At 43.3% G+C, this 18312-nt stretch overlaps 1 protein-coding gene across 1 annotated transcript; it reads right to left on the bottom strand.

Moving 5' to 3' along the window:
• Window positions 1–588: 588 nt before the first annotated feature.
• On the bottom strand, window positions 589–17655 carry IL7R (interleukin 7 receptor). Its single transcript, XM_038125206.1, has 8 exons — window positions 17490–17655; window positions 12605–12743; window positions 11208–11362; window positions 9461–9615; window positions 7561–7738; window positions 6625–6715; window positions 4701–4776; window positions 589–3393 (listed from the first exon to the last, which is right to left on the bottom strand). The coding sequence occupies exons 1-8, from the start codon at window positions 17578–17580 to the stop codon at window positions 2890–2892; spliced, it is 1389 nt and encodes a 462-aa protein (XP_037981134.1). The 5' UTR covers window positions 17581–17655; the 3' UTR covers window positions 589–2889.
• Between the last annotated feature and the right edge of the window lie 657 nt (window positions 17656–18312).

Below are 18312 nucleotides of genomic sequence, written 5' to 3'. Positions count from 1 at the left end.
AAGCCAGGGATGACTATTGTCTTGAGATGTAATTAGCATTTTTCAGCATCATTAGAATTAGACCATGACTCATTGTTATAACTGTCTGTGCGCAGCTAAGAGACATTTGCACAGTGCAGGAGAGGAGTGCCCATAGTGCTAGGTGGTGTTTGCATGGGTTGCACACAGACGAGGGGAGAAGCAAAGATGGGAGGGTGTCTGTGTGGCACCACGACTGCAGGAGAGGGGCTGGAGCCCAGCAGGCACATAGCAGGGAGGAGCAGGCAGCTCCAGGCACTGTGTCATACAGCAGCTACAGAGAAACCAGCACCAGCAAGCTGGGTCTGGCTGTGCAGCTGAGTAAGAGCACTGGAGGCAGAAGGGGGAGAAGGAAAGTTGTGCTGAGCTAAAGGAAGTGCATGGAGTATATGAAACCAGAGCAAAACTCCTCTGTGATTACTGAGGCAGATGGGAATTTGTGGACAGCTCTGGAGAAATTGTCATGTAGAATAAGACTACTTGAGAGATTGTCCAGACATAGCCATGGCTGTATCCTCATATAGGGACTATATATAACTTGGCCATAGACAGGAAATGCTGAGGTGTTTCTGGCTTTGGTGCATATTTGGCTTTATTTTTTTTCCTGAAACAAAGCTGAAAGTGGTTATATCTGCATACATCCAACAAATGTGTTACAGAACTACAGAATTACAAAAATCGAAGAAAGCATAGCACATACTGCAGAAGATTTTCCTGATGTGCTTTTGCTTCTTCCTCTATCCCCTTTTTGTTTGTCACTGTGTCACTGGAAGAAGGTATTATTCTAGTATAGTCTGTCTGTATCTACAGTCACTCTGTGCAAGTTCTCACAGTATAAGCATTATCAGCAGCTCTGTTTGAAAGGCTATACAAGCACTATAAAGCAAATGAATGCCCAGGGCTTTGGTCTTTTTCTTCTGCATCAATTAATGCTTCATTTGGCGGTAAACAGCAATAAAAACCATTCTGTAAAATGTCATTGGAATGCCTTGAGCCAAATCTGAGGCCCCTTTGCACACAGTAGCTGTTAAGCTCTCCCCACTCAAAAGTTTCCCTTGTGCTGGGTGAAAATGGAGGGAGTGCTGTCTTGGGACGGCTGGTTTTGATTTGATGTGCTCCAGAATTGCTGTTTGGTTTGTACTATCTCCTGCAGAATTAAATTCTAATTCAAGCCACTGAGTTTAATGCAAGCCTCACTCTCTGCCATATATTCTTGAAACGAGGCCACAAGAGATTTTCAGTGATTGGATTAATCCTGCTGCTCTCCTGGCACAAAGCTGTCCTGGCAGAGGCAGATGGCAGCAGCTGAGGTTTTGTGACATCTCCATGACCATTACAAGTCAGAACAAATGAGCATCTCATCCTCTGAGGATAAGAGAGGACTATTTTCACCCTTAGACTCTGGGAATGTGAATATATCTAGGTAAAGGAGAATTTCAAAAAGCTATGGGAACTGAGACTGCAGAGTGAGATGAACCCCAACTCCAGAGTGCAAGAAGCAGCTTGGATGCCCCATGGCCACACCGCTTTGCTGTCATGCAACCATGTGGCTGTAGCAGCTTTATCTCCAAGTGTGTGCTCCAGAATGTGCAGCATCCAAGGAGGACTGTGAAGTGGCTCAGCCATAATGTAAAAAAAAAAAAAAAAAAAAAGGTAATATCATAAAGGAAAAAAAGTCACAATGAAAAAAAATTTAAAACAACAACAACAAAAAAAAGAATAAAAGAATACCAACAAACAAAAAACATCTCCTGGCAAACTGTAAGATATTTAAAAAAAAAAAATTAGGTCTTGTGATCACTGGCAAGGATCCACAACATTCCATCCATCTTCCTATGTCGATGTTGCATGAGAAGATTGCCTGTCCAAATTCATAGTCCTTGTGTGCAGTCGCAGCCATTGGGAATAATGCTAGTAAACAAACATGGTCAGCCCAGTCTCTGGAATGGAAAGCACTTATGCTACACTAATAATTGCATAAGAGCTGCAGAAAAGGACAGCATCATGCAATTTACAGACCTAATTCAGCTTTTAGGAAGAGAAAGGACTTTGCTTCTCATAGTTGGTACATTAAATGTTGAAGACCTCAAAAGTATTAGCAGAAGTACCTGTGCATCCTGTAACTGGCATATGGGCAAATCTTTGCCAATAACAAAAAGTAGTGGCATTTAGGGCTTGCTTTGTTTTAATTTGCATCTCAAAAGAAAAAAAAAAAACAAACCAGAAAACACCCAAACCAAAAACTAAATCCATCTCAGGAAACATCTTCCTCAGGTGGGCCCATGAACAATTTCTTCTGGGCAGTCAGCTAACTGTCATGGTGGTGCTCAAGCTCCTGAATCGTCAGGCATCTAATACTTGATAGCAACTCTAATTTCCTTTCTTTTTGTCTTTTTACTGTCTTTTGACTGACTGAGGGGGAGTTAGTCTTGACCCACCAGTGTTTAAAAGAGATTGGGTTCTATTTAAAAGGAATTTATTGTCGTATTTCTTGCTAAGGCATTAATAAGAGCTTAACTTTGTAACCAAGAGGGTAACAAAAGAGTTCATTAATTTCTATGAGACATGCTGTGATCCTCAACTGCGACTGTGTTGTCACTGCTCTGGATTATTAGATTTGAAGATCAGAATCAGGTTGAATTAAATTTAATTTCTGCTGCAGTGAAGACTGCTAGCAGCATACTGAATGCTGAGATAGGCTAATTCTCACTGCAGAGTAGGAGAACCCCCTTTTCCTGCAGGTACAGTGTTGCACCGTGAGCAGAGTGCACGATGGAGGTGGGAGCTCTCAGGATATGGGAAAACAGAACCAGAAAGCTTCAGTATTCTGCATGTGTTTGAAAAAATTGCATGCTGTAATTCTTGTGAGATTTACTGAACTTTGTAGAAGTTGGACATTGTGACGTAGGCTTCCTCATTGTTTGGTGATCTCACGTCACTGTTAGGCAGCATCTGGGATTGGGTGTTGTCATTTAGGGGCTCTGGATGGGGCTGTCCCGAAGGATCCAGGGGACGAGTGGAGGAAAGGTTGAAACCATCGCTGTGCAGGGGCACCCGGTTGCCGTGGCAAACCTCATACATGCTGGAGCTGCAGCTGCCCTCGGTGACTGAAAACTGGCTGGGGCACAGGAGGCTGTGCAGGGTTTCAGCTGGCCAGACTCCTTCATAAGACACCGGCAGGTTTATGTTGTTTTTGTCTGCCATCGCAGGGATCATCTTCAGGTCTGATCCACTCCTGAATTTTTCTGGAAGGCTTGTCTCTGGAGCAGTTGATGGCTGCAGAAAATTCTCCAGTTCAGCTTTTGCCCAAAGGCCATCCACTTTATGGATATGAACATAGCCAAAACTCTCTGGGTTAAAGCTTATATCAAAATTCTGTGTGGCAAAGGGAACAGCATAGTTAGTCAGCAGTGGGTGGTAGCTTAAGACAAAAGATACTTTGACAATTTATTTTAGAAGGGTATTTATTATTTCTTTAACTCCAGATGTAACCCTGAGCAGGCTGAACAATAGGTTAGCACAGAATAAACTATCAAAGGGCTGAAAATCCCTTTCCCTATTAACTTCATTTATCCAGTGTCCTCCTCTGGGCAGTACCCCCAGAGAGTGTCTTATGCTCTACACAGTGTTTCAGACACTTTTGTGAGACACACATTTATTGCCTGCCTGCCATTTCACAGGAAGGAGTGTGCCCACCCAGGTGGTTTCTTTCAGTTTTGCCTTCCTAATTTAGCAGCAAAGGAAGTAAAAATTTGCCTCAACTTCCTGAAAAATATTAGGAATCCCTCAATTGGGGAGCACAGAGGCTGGGGAGGCTGTGTTAGGCCTCCTATGAAATTAAGAACATGCTAATAATGTACCTGGAGTGAACAGCACTAATGACTTAATTGTCCATCTGGCTTTTAACTGACAAAGCAGTTCATATACAGCATGATGTATGAACAATGGTGCTGACGATGTCAGGTACATGGACACCACCAGGGATGTTTGCAAGAGGTCCCCATCCAGCCCCATGATCACAGTTTGGCAGAACTACTAAAGCATCTTCTTTGGAAAGGAGCTGTGAAGTCCAACTTTCTGCCAGAAGCAGGACCTGGATTAGACTATTCAGAGCCCTATCAAGCCATGCCTTAAACATATTCCCAGAGGGGAACCTACCTTGTCTTTGGGCAGGCTAGACAGTGTTTAATTCTTTTCAAAAGGAAGATTCTTTCCTTGTATCTGGAAGAAGTTTTCCCTGAAGGAACACATGCTTGTTGCCTCTGTTACCAGAGGCATGTGTTCCCTGTCTCCACACAGCTGTGTGGTGAGAGCATCTTTCCCATCTCTCTACATATACCTTAGGTATTGAAAGGTTGCAAAGAGTATTCCCCACCCCAAGCTTCCTTTTCTTCTATAAAGAAACTTAATTCAACCTTCAACCTTTCTTCATACATCAGCTTCCCAAGACCTCTGTAGATACTTTGCACAAGTCAAACCTCAGGCACTAGGCCAATTGTGTGTTATTTCCATACACTTGGCTGACATCTGCATGAGCAAATGTGGGCTCTCTTCAATGAAATGTAGAAGTAATTTCTGAAAGACATCCTAGTTCATGCAGCAAATGCACATACTGTCTCTCATGAGTGTTAGTTGTCCCCAAGAGTCTGTACTCAGGTGGAAAGAACAGTGGAAGAACATACGTTTTTTGGCTTCTTGCATAGTTGCTCCAGCGTTTTTTTATGGTCAGGAAGGTTTGGCCATACAGCAGGCTTGATCCTGAAACAGCAACAGTAGACAAAAAGCAGCATAAGACGGCTATGTTGAGGTATCAGAGGTTCATGTTGTATCATTTGTACTAGTTCTCACAAAGCCTTAGGGCTGGCTGACATTATCCAGAATAAAGACAGAGAAGCCTCAGAATAAACCAGACAAGAGAAGAGAAATTGTAAAGGTCACCAAAAAGTCATTGTTCTTTGGAGTGCACAAATTGTCACAGTTAAAACAAAACACTTCACTAAGTACTGGAAATGCAGTAAATTATGCTGGCAAAGAGTTTGTTGCTTGTTTTCATCTAGCTGTGTGAACAGGGTTCTCTGTGGTGAAACTGTTTTCTCTAAGAGCGAGAAGATGCTGTGGTTAAAGTGGAAATTTGCTGATACTTGCTTCTGTATGTTCAATTAATTCAAAGAATGACATATTGTCCCATTGCTTGGCCAGCAGTTTGAGCTTCAGACATACGTCCGGTAGCCTCGTTCCACAGGTCTCATTTTTACTGCCTTGGTCAGCAAAGTTCTCATATTGTGCTGCTTGATGCCATCAGCTATGATGCATCTAGAGAATGTTGTCCAACTGATATTCAATCATTGGAGTGTTATAATTATCCATGTATAAGAATATATATTTAATTTTATTTATGTGTCTGTGTGGCTGTATATATGCACATGTATAAAACCCTCTCCTTTCTAAAATTGAACTATCTGGAATCAAAAAGTCTCACCTGTTTTTTGCTGCAGTTTTATATAAGCAGGACTTGTAGCAAAGTTAGATAATTGCAGGTTCCCAGCAACAGTAAAATGCAAGAATGAGAAATCTCAAGCTCCCTCAATACTTGTGAATAAATTAGCACTAGGGCAGATGATAACTCCAGTGTCTAAAATGTTTAATTATTACCATTGTTTGCAGCATGGTATGGCTGAGGCCACCTAGCATTGTCCAGATAATACCCATGTGTTGCTCTGGAGTTAGCACAGCCCAAGCTTTGTCCCAAAAAGCAGCTCAAACAGAGTTATCTCTCTTGAGGTGGGTGTCATGGACAGACTGTTCTGAATATTGTTGAAGAGTCCTGGGCTTTCTATCTTGCAAGGAGTTAATCTACAGATAAACTTGGATTTTATCCCTCCAGATTCTAGTTTCATAATATTATCTACGTATCTGTTCATGTTCTTAAGCTTGCCAGCTCTAGTGAGCCGTGTCATTAAAAACAAATCTACAGTCATCCATCTACTGCTGTGTAGCAGACATATGAAAAAAACCCTACTGTAGACCAAGGACTGCTTGGATAATGAATGTATCCTTAGTCCCAGTTTGGGCTGATCTTGCCTCATGGCTGGCTGGAAGAGGATTTGGCCAGGCTGGTGTCTGACACCATCAAGCCCCTGCTGCAGAGGGTCCTGCCCTGCTGCTTCTGAAAGCACCACAGAGCAAATACCCCGCTGACTCAGCCTGTGAAAGGGAAAGAGGTCATCACTCTGGCATGCTGTTTCCACACTTCTTAGGAGTTTACTAAAACCCGCAGGTTCCTTTCTTTTCTGGATTTTGCTTGAAGTTTGTGAGTCAAATTTGCCTCCAGTGGGACACTGAGTCTGTAAGTTTTTTGTGGTGACTTCGGCTCGCTGAAGTTCCCAATGTTTTGAGCTCAGGACTGAAATCTGGTCCAAGTGGCAGGTCATCTTCTGCCTGCCAACACTGTCTCTTGTATTGCTCATTTCTACTCTTTGCTTGCCATCAACTTGGTACAGAGTTCCAGAAATGGAGAGAGAATAGTTCATAAGTATAACAGGGAAAGCAATAAGCCTGTCAGAACAGGACTGGGTTCCAAAACCTTTTCTGATACAAAGAGATTACCTGTTTTCCCAAAAAACTACGATGAGTGCAATCATAACAACGGACAGCATGAATCCCAGGATGGAGAGTATAACCATGACCATACTGCTATCTAAAGGAAAACAAAGAACATCAGCCAGTGCATGTAGATGTCTCACTGTTAAGCCACTGTAACAGAGATGTCCTTTCAGATGATTAATTAGGAATTAACACCAAGCACTGCACTTGCCTATCACTGGGCTGGGCTCATTTCTCCTGCCTCAGTGAAGGAGTTGAATGATAGGCTGCCACAGCCTCAGCACATGGCTGAGTTTAGAGCTGCATTCACAGATGGGATTAAAGCAGCTTGAAGTGTGCTGTCACCTTCTGTGCATTGAAATCAGCACTCACTGTGTCCTCACAGCAGCACAGAGAAGACTTCTAACACCTGTAATGCCGAGGTGCCCCTGGGGACTGAAGGGACCCAAGGACCACAAAGATTACTCATGTGCAGTGATGAGATTTTATCCTGTATTGCATTTGTGATTTAAGTCCCATGCTCACACCCAAGCCCAGGATTCTGAAATGGGTCATGTTTCACAGCTCTTTGTGCCTTACCCAAAATGCCTGGTGCAAGCTCTTCCTTCCCCTGGCAAGACAGCCAGCAGCAAGCAGTGAGTCAGCCCTCATCTCCCTCTGCACCCACACCCTCATGCTCTCCTGGCAGCACTTCCTCTAACCTTATTGCCCTTGACTGAGATTTAAATCTTCATGGAGAGCCAGCCCCAGACCAGAGTGATCCAGCTGCTCTGTGAGTCACCTCCTTGGAGTGCCTGTCTCTGTGAGGGCTGACCCTGCTGTGGCTGTGAGCTCTTCCCTCCCCATTCTCTCATCCCTGCTGCTGCTGAGGCTGGCCAGGGAGCCCAGACCCCCAGCTCTGCTTTCCTCCAGGAAGACCAAAATGTTTTCACGTCTTACAGCTTTCTGTGGAGTGCTGCTCTCTTGCTGTTTTGAAGCTCTTGGAAGTGCTCCATTCACTCCATGTGCCCTTAAAATAATCTCCATTGGGCTGAGAACGTACTTTCACCTCATACGATGCTTCATGTTCAAGGTTTTTCCCCAGCAATTTTATCTGAAGGTATGGTGACTCTATTGTCTAAACACACACACACACAAAAATACAATTATTTTTCCAGCAGACAGTGGAGAATTATCCTCGAGTTCAGCAAAATATGTGAGATCAGGTGCATCCCTGAAATACTGTGCTGTTTACTCCATCTGTCTAGCTATTGCACAGGTGCTTATCAGGGCATCAGCCTAGTTAAACAGGAGCGTAGTCCAGATAGTATGGAGAAGAGACACAAATGCTGGGTAAAAGCTTTTTAGGAAAACAGCTGTGAGTATTAACTGTGCTTTAGCAGCTGACACTGCTGGAGGAAATATCTGCTTCCACGAAAAGGCTCAGAGGAGAGATCAGGAAAAAATACATTTTTGCAGCATAAAATGACAATGTCTGAGAGAACAGTTACAGGGAAGAAGCTGAAATCCTGCAGTGAAGCTCTGGTGCTCTCCATTTCAATGTATTTTGCTGCCTGAATCCTTTTTCCCTTAAGTTCTTTGATGTTTGATCTTCATATATTTTCAATCCTAATCAACAAGGAGGGAGATTTAATCTGTGAAACACAGAGCAGTTAATAAGCAAGCTCTAAATGATGTCCAGATGTTAGAAAAACAAATTACTAGTGGGTAGAATTGCCTTGTTAAGGTTTGGGTCTTGACATGCTTCAATGGTGTGAGATCTGGGGGGAGGTTAACAAAGCTTGGGAAGAAGGATGTAATGATGGTAAGGGACACAAAGAGTGCAGAATTTTTGCGCCGTAATAGATGACATTTGGCAGAACCCCCAAGATAAGGAAGAAACTAATAAAGACAACTCAGTGACTGTGCTGAATCAGCTCTGAGCTGGCTAGAAGGTAATTCTGGCAGGAGCAGATCACGACTGCTGACTCATGGCCCACCTGGACAAGGGAGCCACCAACTCAAGAGAAGAAAAAGACAGAGCCTGAGGGCTAATTAGCATGAGATGGGAGAGAATAATTAACCTATAGAAGATGGACCCTAATTAATAAGAGAACTATGTAACTTGTGGCCAAGGAACACTAATTAGTTTGTTTCCTAAAATGTATAAATAGTAAAACGTTTTGGTCGTTGGTGTGCTTGATTTGTGGAATACCACTGAGCGCCCAGGCTTGTGCAACTGAAGCAGTCAATGTCTCCCTCCACTGTGTAATTACTGCCTTGTTGCACTCCAGGTAACACATCTGATTTGGGTGGACAACACTGTGTTCCCTCTGTAAAACCCAGGTGTAGTCCATGCTCTCAAACATTGTGAGTAGTTTTTGCATGGCTGCCCTGGTCACAGGGGACACAGAGATCCTTGCAGCTGGGCAGCCTAGTCAGACCCAGTTCACAGGCAGCGGCAGCCTCAGACAGCCTGAGGGTGGGAGAGCTGCAGGGCTGCCTTGGAAGCCTGGAAAGATTCAATGGAAAAGGAGATGTGAAGAAACTTGCAAAATAAGTAAAGAAGTAACAAGTTTTACTGACTGATGAGCAGAGAAAATAACAGCAAAACCACCATAGCAAAGAGCAAACTTAGAATGGTTCAACACATTGTGTCTTCTATTCCCACTGCAAAGCCCAAATGAATGAAACCTCTTTTGATTGATGACATTTCCAAATGCCAAATATTGCACCTTTCCAAATTTTCAGATGGAGATCTGCAGAAATGCAGATTTGATCTTTTTTACATGCTACAGGTAGTTTTGATAATGTTTAATTTTGGAAATTAGTGTAAGCACACCAACACATCACCACTTACCTTCCAAGTACCTTCTTTCTGCCGATAGGCTACTTGGTGCACTAATTTGTCCTTTAAATATTTCTTCCTTGAGTGTGGTGTACAGTAGCGAATAAGATATTCATTTGCCTCCCTTTCATATGTGATGTTTATAGCGAAGGGTACTTCGGGCTTAACTGCAAATGACAACAAACCAGGATAACACAGGAGCAGAATAATGTCACTAAAAAATAAACAGGGTTTGAAATGTAAAAAATAGTCCACTTCAGATTACAGCCCTGCAGGGTGACCTATCTTAAGGTCTGTCCTGAGTTAGTCAATCCTAATGCTGAGCCCCAGCTCATCCTTAAACCCTGAGAAGGGCTTGGTTTTGACCTGCTAGAGAAGTAGACTGACCAGCAGGGGAGTAGCTTGTGAGGGATATGACATTTAGTCTTGGAAAGCAATTCCTAAGCATGCCCACCCCTGTGGCAGCTTGAAGCCCTGAAATTCAATCCCTCTAGCCAGTGCTCTGAGATGGAGGCCCCCTGGCAAAACACAGGTGGGAGGAGGCGCTGGGGAACAACCTGTGTTCAGGTACCACTGTGGCTGTCGGTCAGGGCAGTGGGACAGAGGGATCTACAAAGTCTGATGGTGTTAGATAGACCTGACGGGGCTGTGGCTCCAGACCCTTGATATGAAGCCACATCTACCCTGTTCTGCAGGAGACTGTGACAAAGACCGTCTGCAAGTACATGAAGTCCGAAATATGGCCTTCAGGGCTCTCTCCAAGCTGAGCCTGGGCTGGATGGGCTTGACACCTGCAGGGACTTGTGGCTGTGTCACTGAGGCTTCCTGAATGCACCTGAATGATGGTAAGTACATCAGCTCTCACAGCAACACAGAGCCCACACCTCTCTCCTCTCAGGAGAACACATATAGCCATAAATTGTTCTCACTCCTTCTACAACCCCCAGATACTTAGGTCTTCCACAGTTTTTAGAGTAAAGACTGCCAGAGATGGTCCAGGCTGGCCCATAAACTGAAGCAATGCAAGATTATTACAAAACTATTGGACTATGGCAGAAATGTTTCACTAGAGAGGGATGCTGCAGTGCCTACTGCCAACCAGAGACAAAGCAATGTGGCACCAAAGAAGAACAGAGAAGAATCTGTCCTACAAAGGCTTCTGTGCCACACTCGAATGATGCTGGTTACCAAGAACAGTAAATTCTGTGTATATCCCCTCCTCCCCTTGAGTTTCCTATTTCTTGGCTCAGGCAGGTCCCAGGTGTGTCTTAGCCTGTTCACAGTTACCAGTACAGGATGCACCTTGTTCAGGCTACAGGATGCACCATGATGTCAAGTGAGATCTTGCAACCTTGCGTTCCCTGTGCTACTGGGCTCATGCTATCTGTGGGGTGGCCAGCCCCTAAACTTCATAATCCCTAGTCAGAGATGAACAAAATGTCCCTGCTTGGTAGTTCATCCTCACTCAGGAACAGCTGCTTCAGCTCTGAATTGGGATTCAGTCTATGTCCAGGTCTGGGCAATGTCACAATCAGCCTGAATTCAGCTACACATTTTGGATGGAGGCTAATAATGTCTGGCTTTGAATCAGGGGAAGCACCACACTCTGATAACACCCCAACCCAGGCTACATGCCCTGCTAAGATGCTATGTTATGGTGGCTTCATGTCATCCAGATAGACCCTTAGGTTTTGTGCTGGGCTATTTTTCCCAGTAACCCCTATAATTGTAAAAGTGTCCAAAATGTTAAGTGTCTCACCAATGTCAGTTACAACCAGACTCCTGCAGACCTTTCTCTTCGTCTCAGAGTACATGCAAACGTCTCTGTTTGAGAGTATATCAATGAACTGTAAGAAGAATACATCTTCCTGTTTCTTCATGTTGGAGCAGGCATAATTGTTGTCTTCCTTGGTACTGTTGGTCAAAGTGACACGACAATAATTTCCTCTCAGTATTAATATGACTTAACTACTTACTATTAGGGATGAATCCTGCTTGCTCCTTATCTCACTGAAGTGAGACCCCATGTGAAATAAGAAATAATGCAATGCAAATAAGAAGTTTGAGAGATTGATAATATTTTTCCTTGTGGTCCTTGAGCGCAATAATAAAGTGATCTGAATCACACTGAGCATCATGGAGCTCTTGAGAAAAAAGTGCAATTATTTAATTGGAGGTGCATGTGTTAAAATTTTGCATCTTAAAAAATTACCTTACCACTGCTATTTTTAAATACAGGGGAATGTGTTTTGATGCTTTCTGAAGATATAGAGAAATTTCTTATTGACTTAGGTGGTAGCAAGTAGAGGGTCAACAGTCAGCCTGTCCTTGAGGGAATCACATGGCAGTTTTAGAACTTTTTTCCCATTTCTGTGGCTCCCATGTTTGAGAACTGCTGTAAAACTTCAGTCAAAACCCATAACAAGTCCCATGAAAATAGAAAAAGTCTAATAAACTATGAGAAAAAAAAGGAAATAATTAGTAACTAGTATATAAAGATTTACAAAAAATATCCACTTCTTTTTTTGGCTGCCACACACCTTTCAGTTTCAGGAAAAACGGAAAATGGGAAAAGGATCTGTATGCTCAAGAAACAAAATATGATTAGATTGGCACAACAGTGAAAAAAAAGAGTGGAACGAGTTTCAAGGCCTCGATAGGAAGTGGAGATGACTGATGTGTTTGATAACTGTTGGAGGTTTGTGTGCTTGTTTTAGTGTATTTCTTGTATGTCTCTGTGTGCAAAGACAATAGCTGAGTTTTTGTCTTAATCTAGATGAAGGCATGTTCTCGGATGTGGAAAATTAACCTTCTGCTGAAGAATTTTCTGTGGTAAGGATTTGTGTCTTCAAAAACATTTTTTAAAATACCATTTAAATTAAAGTAAAAAACTCTCAGTTCATTCTGGGCTACATCCATATTACAGGCATTTCAGAACAACAGAGGCAAGATCAGAGCTACCAGAGACGCTATAATTCCTTTTAGAGACACTTCCAGCTCTTTCTTTTTCTCATTAGGGAGTTATGTTCTGCTTCAGTAAACTCCTCTTCTTTGCTGAATACAGCACTCAACTTTGGCAAAACAGGATTTTGTCTAGCTTTGCTGCTCCTGTTTCCCTGCATGTTGTTTACCAAGGGACAGACTGACAGCGCTTACCACAGAGACAGGGTGTAGTTAGTGTTGTAAGGAGACAGCTCGGTGAAATTGCAGGTCAGGCTGCTAAAGGAGTCCTTAATTTCCAGCTGGCTGAAGCAATCAATGTCAAAATTGTCTGGTTCATCATCCCCGAGAGTCCCTAAGGAGATATTCACAAGATGTTACTGAAGTAAACCCGTGAGTGTATTTGATTTCCAGCTCCATTGTATAGGAGGTTGTTTCTTCATGTGGTTGCCTGAAAGAAAGAGGCTGAACCCACCTGTTTTGTAAGAAGCAAAGAAACCTTGTCCAAAACGAAGTTAAAAGCCATTTGTGCCTCTCAAGGTTGCTCTCTCTTGATGCCAGCCAAGTCCACCCACATGCAAGAATATTTTGGTGCTATGAGGCAGCTAAGCCACATTTTGATTGTACTGGAAAGCTTTCTTAAATGTCACGAATTTGGGCTCAGGAGGGAAATCTTAGACTTTCTGCCAGAATGCATGGCTTCCTGCAAATTTGCTTCAATGACTAATAACACAATAATGATTTGAGTAAAAGCATAATTCTAAAATCCTACACTTGGCATGTATGAGGCCAGTGATGTAAAAAATGACGCTTCTGAGAGAAGTTCTCTCTGGCAGAAAATGCCAGTTTAGACTCATTTCATAAAATCTCACCCACTTAGCCAAGTGGACAGGGAAAGGGTTATTGTTATGACCCCTTGAATGGATCCTAGGGGCAGAAATGCCTCTGACTCCTTTCACCAATGGTTAAAGGTAGCTGTCACAATACATAAACCTCTTTCCTGAGTCAAGGGATTATGCTGATCCCCTGCTCCATCCTCTGCTACTCAGACAGGTCCTTGCCATGTGGAGCACCTGATACAGTGAGAAAAAGAATCACAGAATCAAAGAAAAGTTAGGGTTGGAAGGGATCTTAAAGATCATTTTGTTTCCTCCACCATGGGCAGGAATGACATCCACTAGATCAGTTTGCTCAGGGGCCCATCCAAACTGGCCTTGAACCCTGCCAGGGGTGGGGCATCCACAACTTCTTGGGGCAGCTTATTCCAGAGCTTCACTACCCTCTATGTATAGAATTTGTTCCTGTCATCTAATCTAAATCTCTCTTCTGACAGTTTAAAACTGTTCCGCCTTGTCCTCTTGCTATCTGCGGTGGGGTAGCAGTGACCCAGACTCACAAACAGAGTGGGGAAATGCCTGTTGAAAAATTTCCAATGGAAAATCCCTCCTGGAGAAAATGATGGTCATCTCTTGCATCTGCAGTCAGACTTTGAGTAAGAGAAGTCCAGAAGTCAGTCAGAAATGCAGAGAAACACACAAAAGCAGTGCAGGCAGAGGCTAGGAAAGGGACTACTGCCACCAGCATCTGTGATGGTATGGGAGCATCTGATGCTGCACTAATCCAGAACTCACAGGAGATGTCTCCCCCTGAACTAATATTTAGTGGCCATTTGTCACCATGAGCAACTGTGCTAAGAAATTATTACTGATCTTCTCAGCACAGCTGAGGGAGCCCAGATCTCCCTGAAGGACAACAAATGCAGTGTCCTGTAGCACTGTTGCTGCTTTGAGAGGAGAACCTGTGCAGCACAGAGGCAGAAACGCAGACACGGACAGGCACAGACAGACACAGACACAGACCCGGACAGATGCAGAAATACAGCTGCTGTATTTAACCATCACGTTCAGGACAGAGACACTGAGATCAGCCCAACTCTGGAACAAGTTCTGCAGCAGTTTCACAGAGGTGAGAGTCTTGCCCAGTGCAGCCCTGCACCATAAGGGCAGACATGCTTGTGCAGGAATATGTAGCACATACAGTTGCATATTTGTGGGTAAAAGCATGTACATAAAAATATGTGTATTCAAAATCTGGGGGATACCAAGTAAGCTCAAATGAATCTGTTTGAAATGGAAAAGAATGCACCATATTTTATACAGATGTATTTTATACACCCAAAGTTGACATGCACAGATATGTCACATTCTAAGCCTCTCTTAAGATTTTACTTGCAACTGCTGGGAGACTTGGTTTATACTCAAGCCAACATTAAAACTTAAAGGTTAGGATGACTAATCTGCCTTTCTATATGACTGCTTGGTGATCTCTGTATATGCAAACTATATATACCAGATTTTGCATCAACTTGAAAACCTGACAATCCTCCTATTAATAAATGGCTTATCAAAAAAATTTCAACTATTCACTACTGATTTGCTGAAAATTTACAGAAATTTGAATTCATTCTCTATCAGTTTGGTTGCAAAATGAAAAGAAGAAAAGGTTTAGTCTTGCAGTTCAAACAGGCATTCAAGGTTTAACCAACGCAGTGAAGCTTTGGTGCCACACTGGAAGGAAAGCTGTCTTTACCAGTTAGACACTGAACATTCACATTGTGATTATACAGTTCTTTATTCATGGAAATAACATAATAACCATAGAATATGTGATAATTAAACCTCAAGAACAGTGTTAAGTAAGCAACTTGAAATGCTATTTCTGCTATGGTTTTTCCATAGGCTGACTAATTTTTTTGTCTGACATAAGTATGCACATAGTCTCAGCCTCACTTCTGCCCTAAACCTCAGAACCACCACGCACAAAAGTGTTTGCTACATGAATAGTTTTGGTGAGTCTGACATGACTCATATGGCTAAGGACTCTTCACTGAATTAAAAATTTTCAAGACTTGTAATGTTCGCCTTGAGAAGTGCAGACCAGGCAGAGCCAAGAACCTGGCTCTGCTGAAATCAAGGCAGGGCTTGGGAAAGGAGAGATTTTAAACTGGGATAAAAACTGCTCTCGTAGCTACAGTCATGGCAGGTTCTTCACAGAAATGGTTCTCTCTTGGGTTTGGACAGCATCCAGCAGGATGCTCCAAACCACAGCAGGAATCTCAGGAGCCTTTAGGAAGTGAAGGGTGTTAGCAGAGGCTAAGGACATCATTCAGCTTTATGCTCTAGAGATGCCAGGACTGACAGCAACACGTAACACCAGGGGCACAGCCAAGCACTGTCTCCATGGACAGAGCAATGTGACATCTCTAGCACTGATGTGATTCAGCCAGAACCTGTTTTAGTCACAGCAATTTAGATGGGTTGGACAAACCCTACAAGTGTGGGTAGGAGGACCACTGAGGGTGTCCTGCCCATGAGCCTCCTGTACCACCTGCACCCTCCCTGCCTGCCCCTCCTTAGCTCTGCCTGTAGCTCCCTGAGGCCTTTTGGGGATCTCCTCCACTTCTTCCTGGCTGGGAGGCAGCCTGATGCTCAGAAGAGAGGAGGAGATGGAGGCAAGTGCTGCAATTAGCTCTTCTCTCCCCTACCCATAAGAATGCCCATAAGGGAAACTTCATGCCTGAGTTGGCTACTGGCACTTTGTAAGGAGGCAGGGGAAGTCAGAGAGGCAAGAAGTGAAAGTCAAATATCTGTCATGGGTGATTTTACCCTGGATTACTTTGTTGGCCAAACACAGGAGATACATGAAGAAGTCATAAAAGCTGCTAATTGCTCAGTGGGGATATTCTGAATCTGTCTTCAAGTACAAGGAAATAATGATTTACTCATGTTAGTGACAAAACAAGCAAAGGTCTGATCATATCTGATTTTGGGAAGCCCTGAAGATTTCAGTGAAACCAACAATAAATCACTAGCATTGAACATTCATCACCATAGCTGCTTTACAAAGCTGGCTCTAAACAGCTGCCAGTTACACAAATAAATGGTAAATTAAAACCCCAGGGTGGTTAGATGCAGTTCTGAGCCAGTCCCTGTTTTCTTTTAATGAAAAAACTTATCACGCACGTCCTGTCTATGTACATACATATGGATATACAACTGCCCAGATACATGTTTTAAAATACATACCCAGGGAAAAATGAGATTCTCTAACTGAGACATAGCATAAAAACAAAACCATTCTCCTCCTAAAAAGAAAAACTCTTTTGTTCCCAAGCGATGGAGCTCTAACATACCAATAGCTGAGTGATAGTCCATGTCCTTCAGGCATAGTGTACAAACTCTTGTCATTGCTGTTTGTTTACTATCAGACAAATAAGAGTTTAGCAGATTGGGACTGAATCTCTAAATCAAATTTTTCATCTCCCTGTTGAGAAAATGAATAGCAGCCTGAAACAGTGGTTTTATTTCTGCTTATTTTGTTTGCATATTCTGCTTATTTATGTTTTTCATCTTGATGCTGCTAAATAATTTTCACTTCCCTAAATGAGATCATAAAGTCTACAATAAGGCTGAATTTAAAGTGTTGTTAATTTATAATTATTTGCTGAATAGGGCATGAATGCTGTTAGTGATGTGCTGTGAGAACCCCCTGGCTGAGTTGCTGCATCAGCCATGCTACAAGGGAGACTGGAACTATATCCCAGATACAGCTGATGAAACTGCTTAAAGAAAATGTAAAAGTTTGTCTTTTGAATTGGAACAGTTTGGACCAAGTTTGAGTTACATGAAAATGTTTTATTTGGAGGAGACTGGCAAGAGCGAAAGAAGCCAGAGCCTCACCCCTCTCTAACAGCAGCTCAGAGTGACCATGGGCTGCAGAAGGGTAAAGTTATTCCTGTTCCCAGGCACAAGTCTCCATGTGAGCACTAGCTGCAACAAGGATTAACAGGTCTGGCACTGCATGCCCTGTGCATACAGTTATGGCCTCCCTTATTTCATGTGGATTTGAATGTTACAAGGACAGCAGATTTGGGGATTAAATTAAATAGGTATCCCCCAGCTCCCCCTCAGGCACTGGCACTAAAAAGAGATTGGAAATTAAAACACGAATGTATTTAATCACACAAGTTGCATTCTGTATCTCTTAACTGAGGTTTTTCAAGGTCATACGTGAGTGGAAAGATGAAGATGAAATGACTCACCATCACCGTCTGCTGAGGTGCAACCACTTTCCCCAAAAGTGGTGTGAAGGAACATGGCGAAAATGCTCAGCACAGTAGTGGGCTGTGTCATCCTGAGCACGCTGCATGTGTGCAGTGGGGCTGTGTGTGTGTGTGAGCCCCGCGCCGCTCTTTATAGCCGGCCGCAGCGCCCCGCAGCCTGCCAGTGCACCTCGCCAGGGGAAATGTAAACATGCCTACGCACAGCCAGCCTGGTGGCAGCGGGCAGGAAGCCAAAGTAAAGATAACTGCTGAGCTTTTACTGTGAAACAGCTTCCCGCTTCTGGACTGAGCACTTTCTGGATCAGACTCACCAACTGGGCAAACCTGGTAAAGCCCAGTGGGAAAGGCAGCACATTTCACGGACAGTATTCCTGACTCAGCTGGTGGGACTTGTCCTGCTGGTTTCCCTAAGAGCAAGGTTTAGTCCTGGCCTCCATTTTGCTCCCAAGAAAGTTGCATAGGTTGAAGGGAGGAAAATCTTCCTGGTGTGAAACATTAGATGTGATTGCTTTTGCTTATTCTTTAACCACCAGAGTCAAAAGCAGCACTGCAGCAGGTGATTCTTTACTCTTGTGAGACCCTATCTGGAGCACTCCATTCAGCCCCAGCATAAGAAGGACACAGACATGTTGGATCAAGGCCAGAGGAAGACAGCAAGATGAGGAGAGGGCTGCAACACACCTGCTGCACAGAAAGGCTGAGAGAGCTGGGGTTGTTCATTCCACAGAAGAGAAGACTCTGGGAAGATTTTACCATGGCCTTTCAGTATGTAAAGGATGCTTATAAGAAAGATGGGGAGAAA

This window comes from Motacilla alba, chromosome Z (assembly GCF_015832195.1).
Source record: "Motacilla alba alba isolate MOTALB_02 chromosome Z, Motacilla_alba_V1.0_pri, whole genome shotgun sequence".
Lineage (NCBI taxonomy): Eukaryota > Metazoa > Chordata > Aves > Passeriformes > Motacillidae > Motacilla > Motacilla alba.
This window is presented reverse-complemented; position numbering and strand designations above follow the sequence as displayed.

Coding starts and splice junctions, on each gene's coding strand:
- IL7R (XM_038125206.1), bottom strand. CDS start 17,580: ATGACACAGCCCACTACTGTGCTGAGCATTTTCGCCATGTTCCTTCAC. Junction 7,739..9,460: donor AGAAAGAAGGTACTTGGAAG/GTAAGTGGTGAT, acceptor GTGTGTGTTTAG/ACAATAGAGTCACCATACCT. Junction 3,394..4,700: donor TATGCAAGAAGCCAAAAAAC/GTATGTTCTTCC, acceptor TTTGCCACACAG/AATTTTGATATAAGCTTTAA.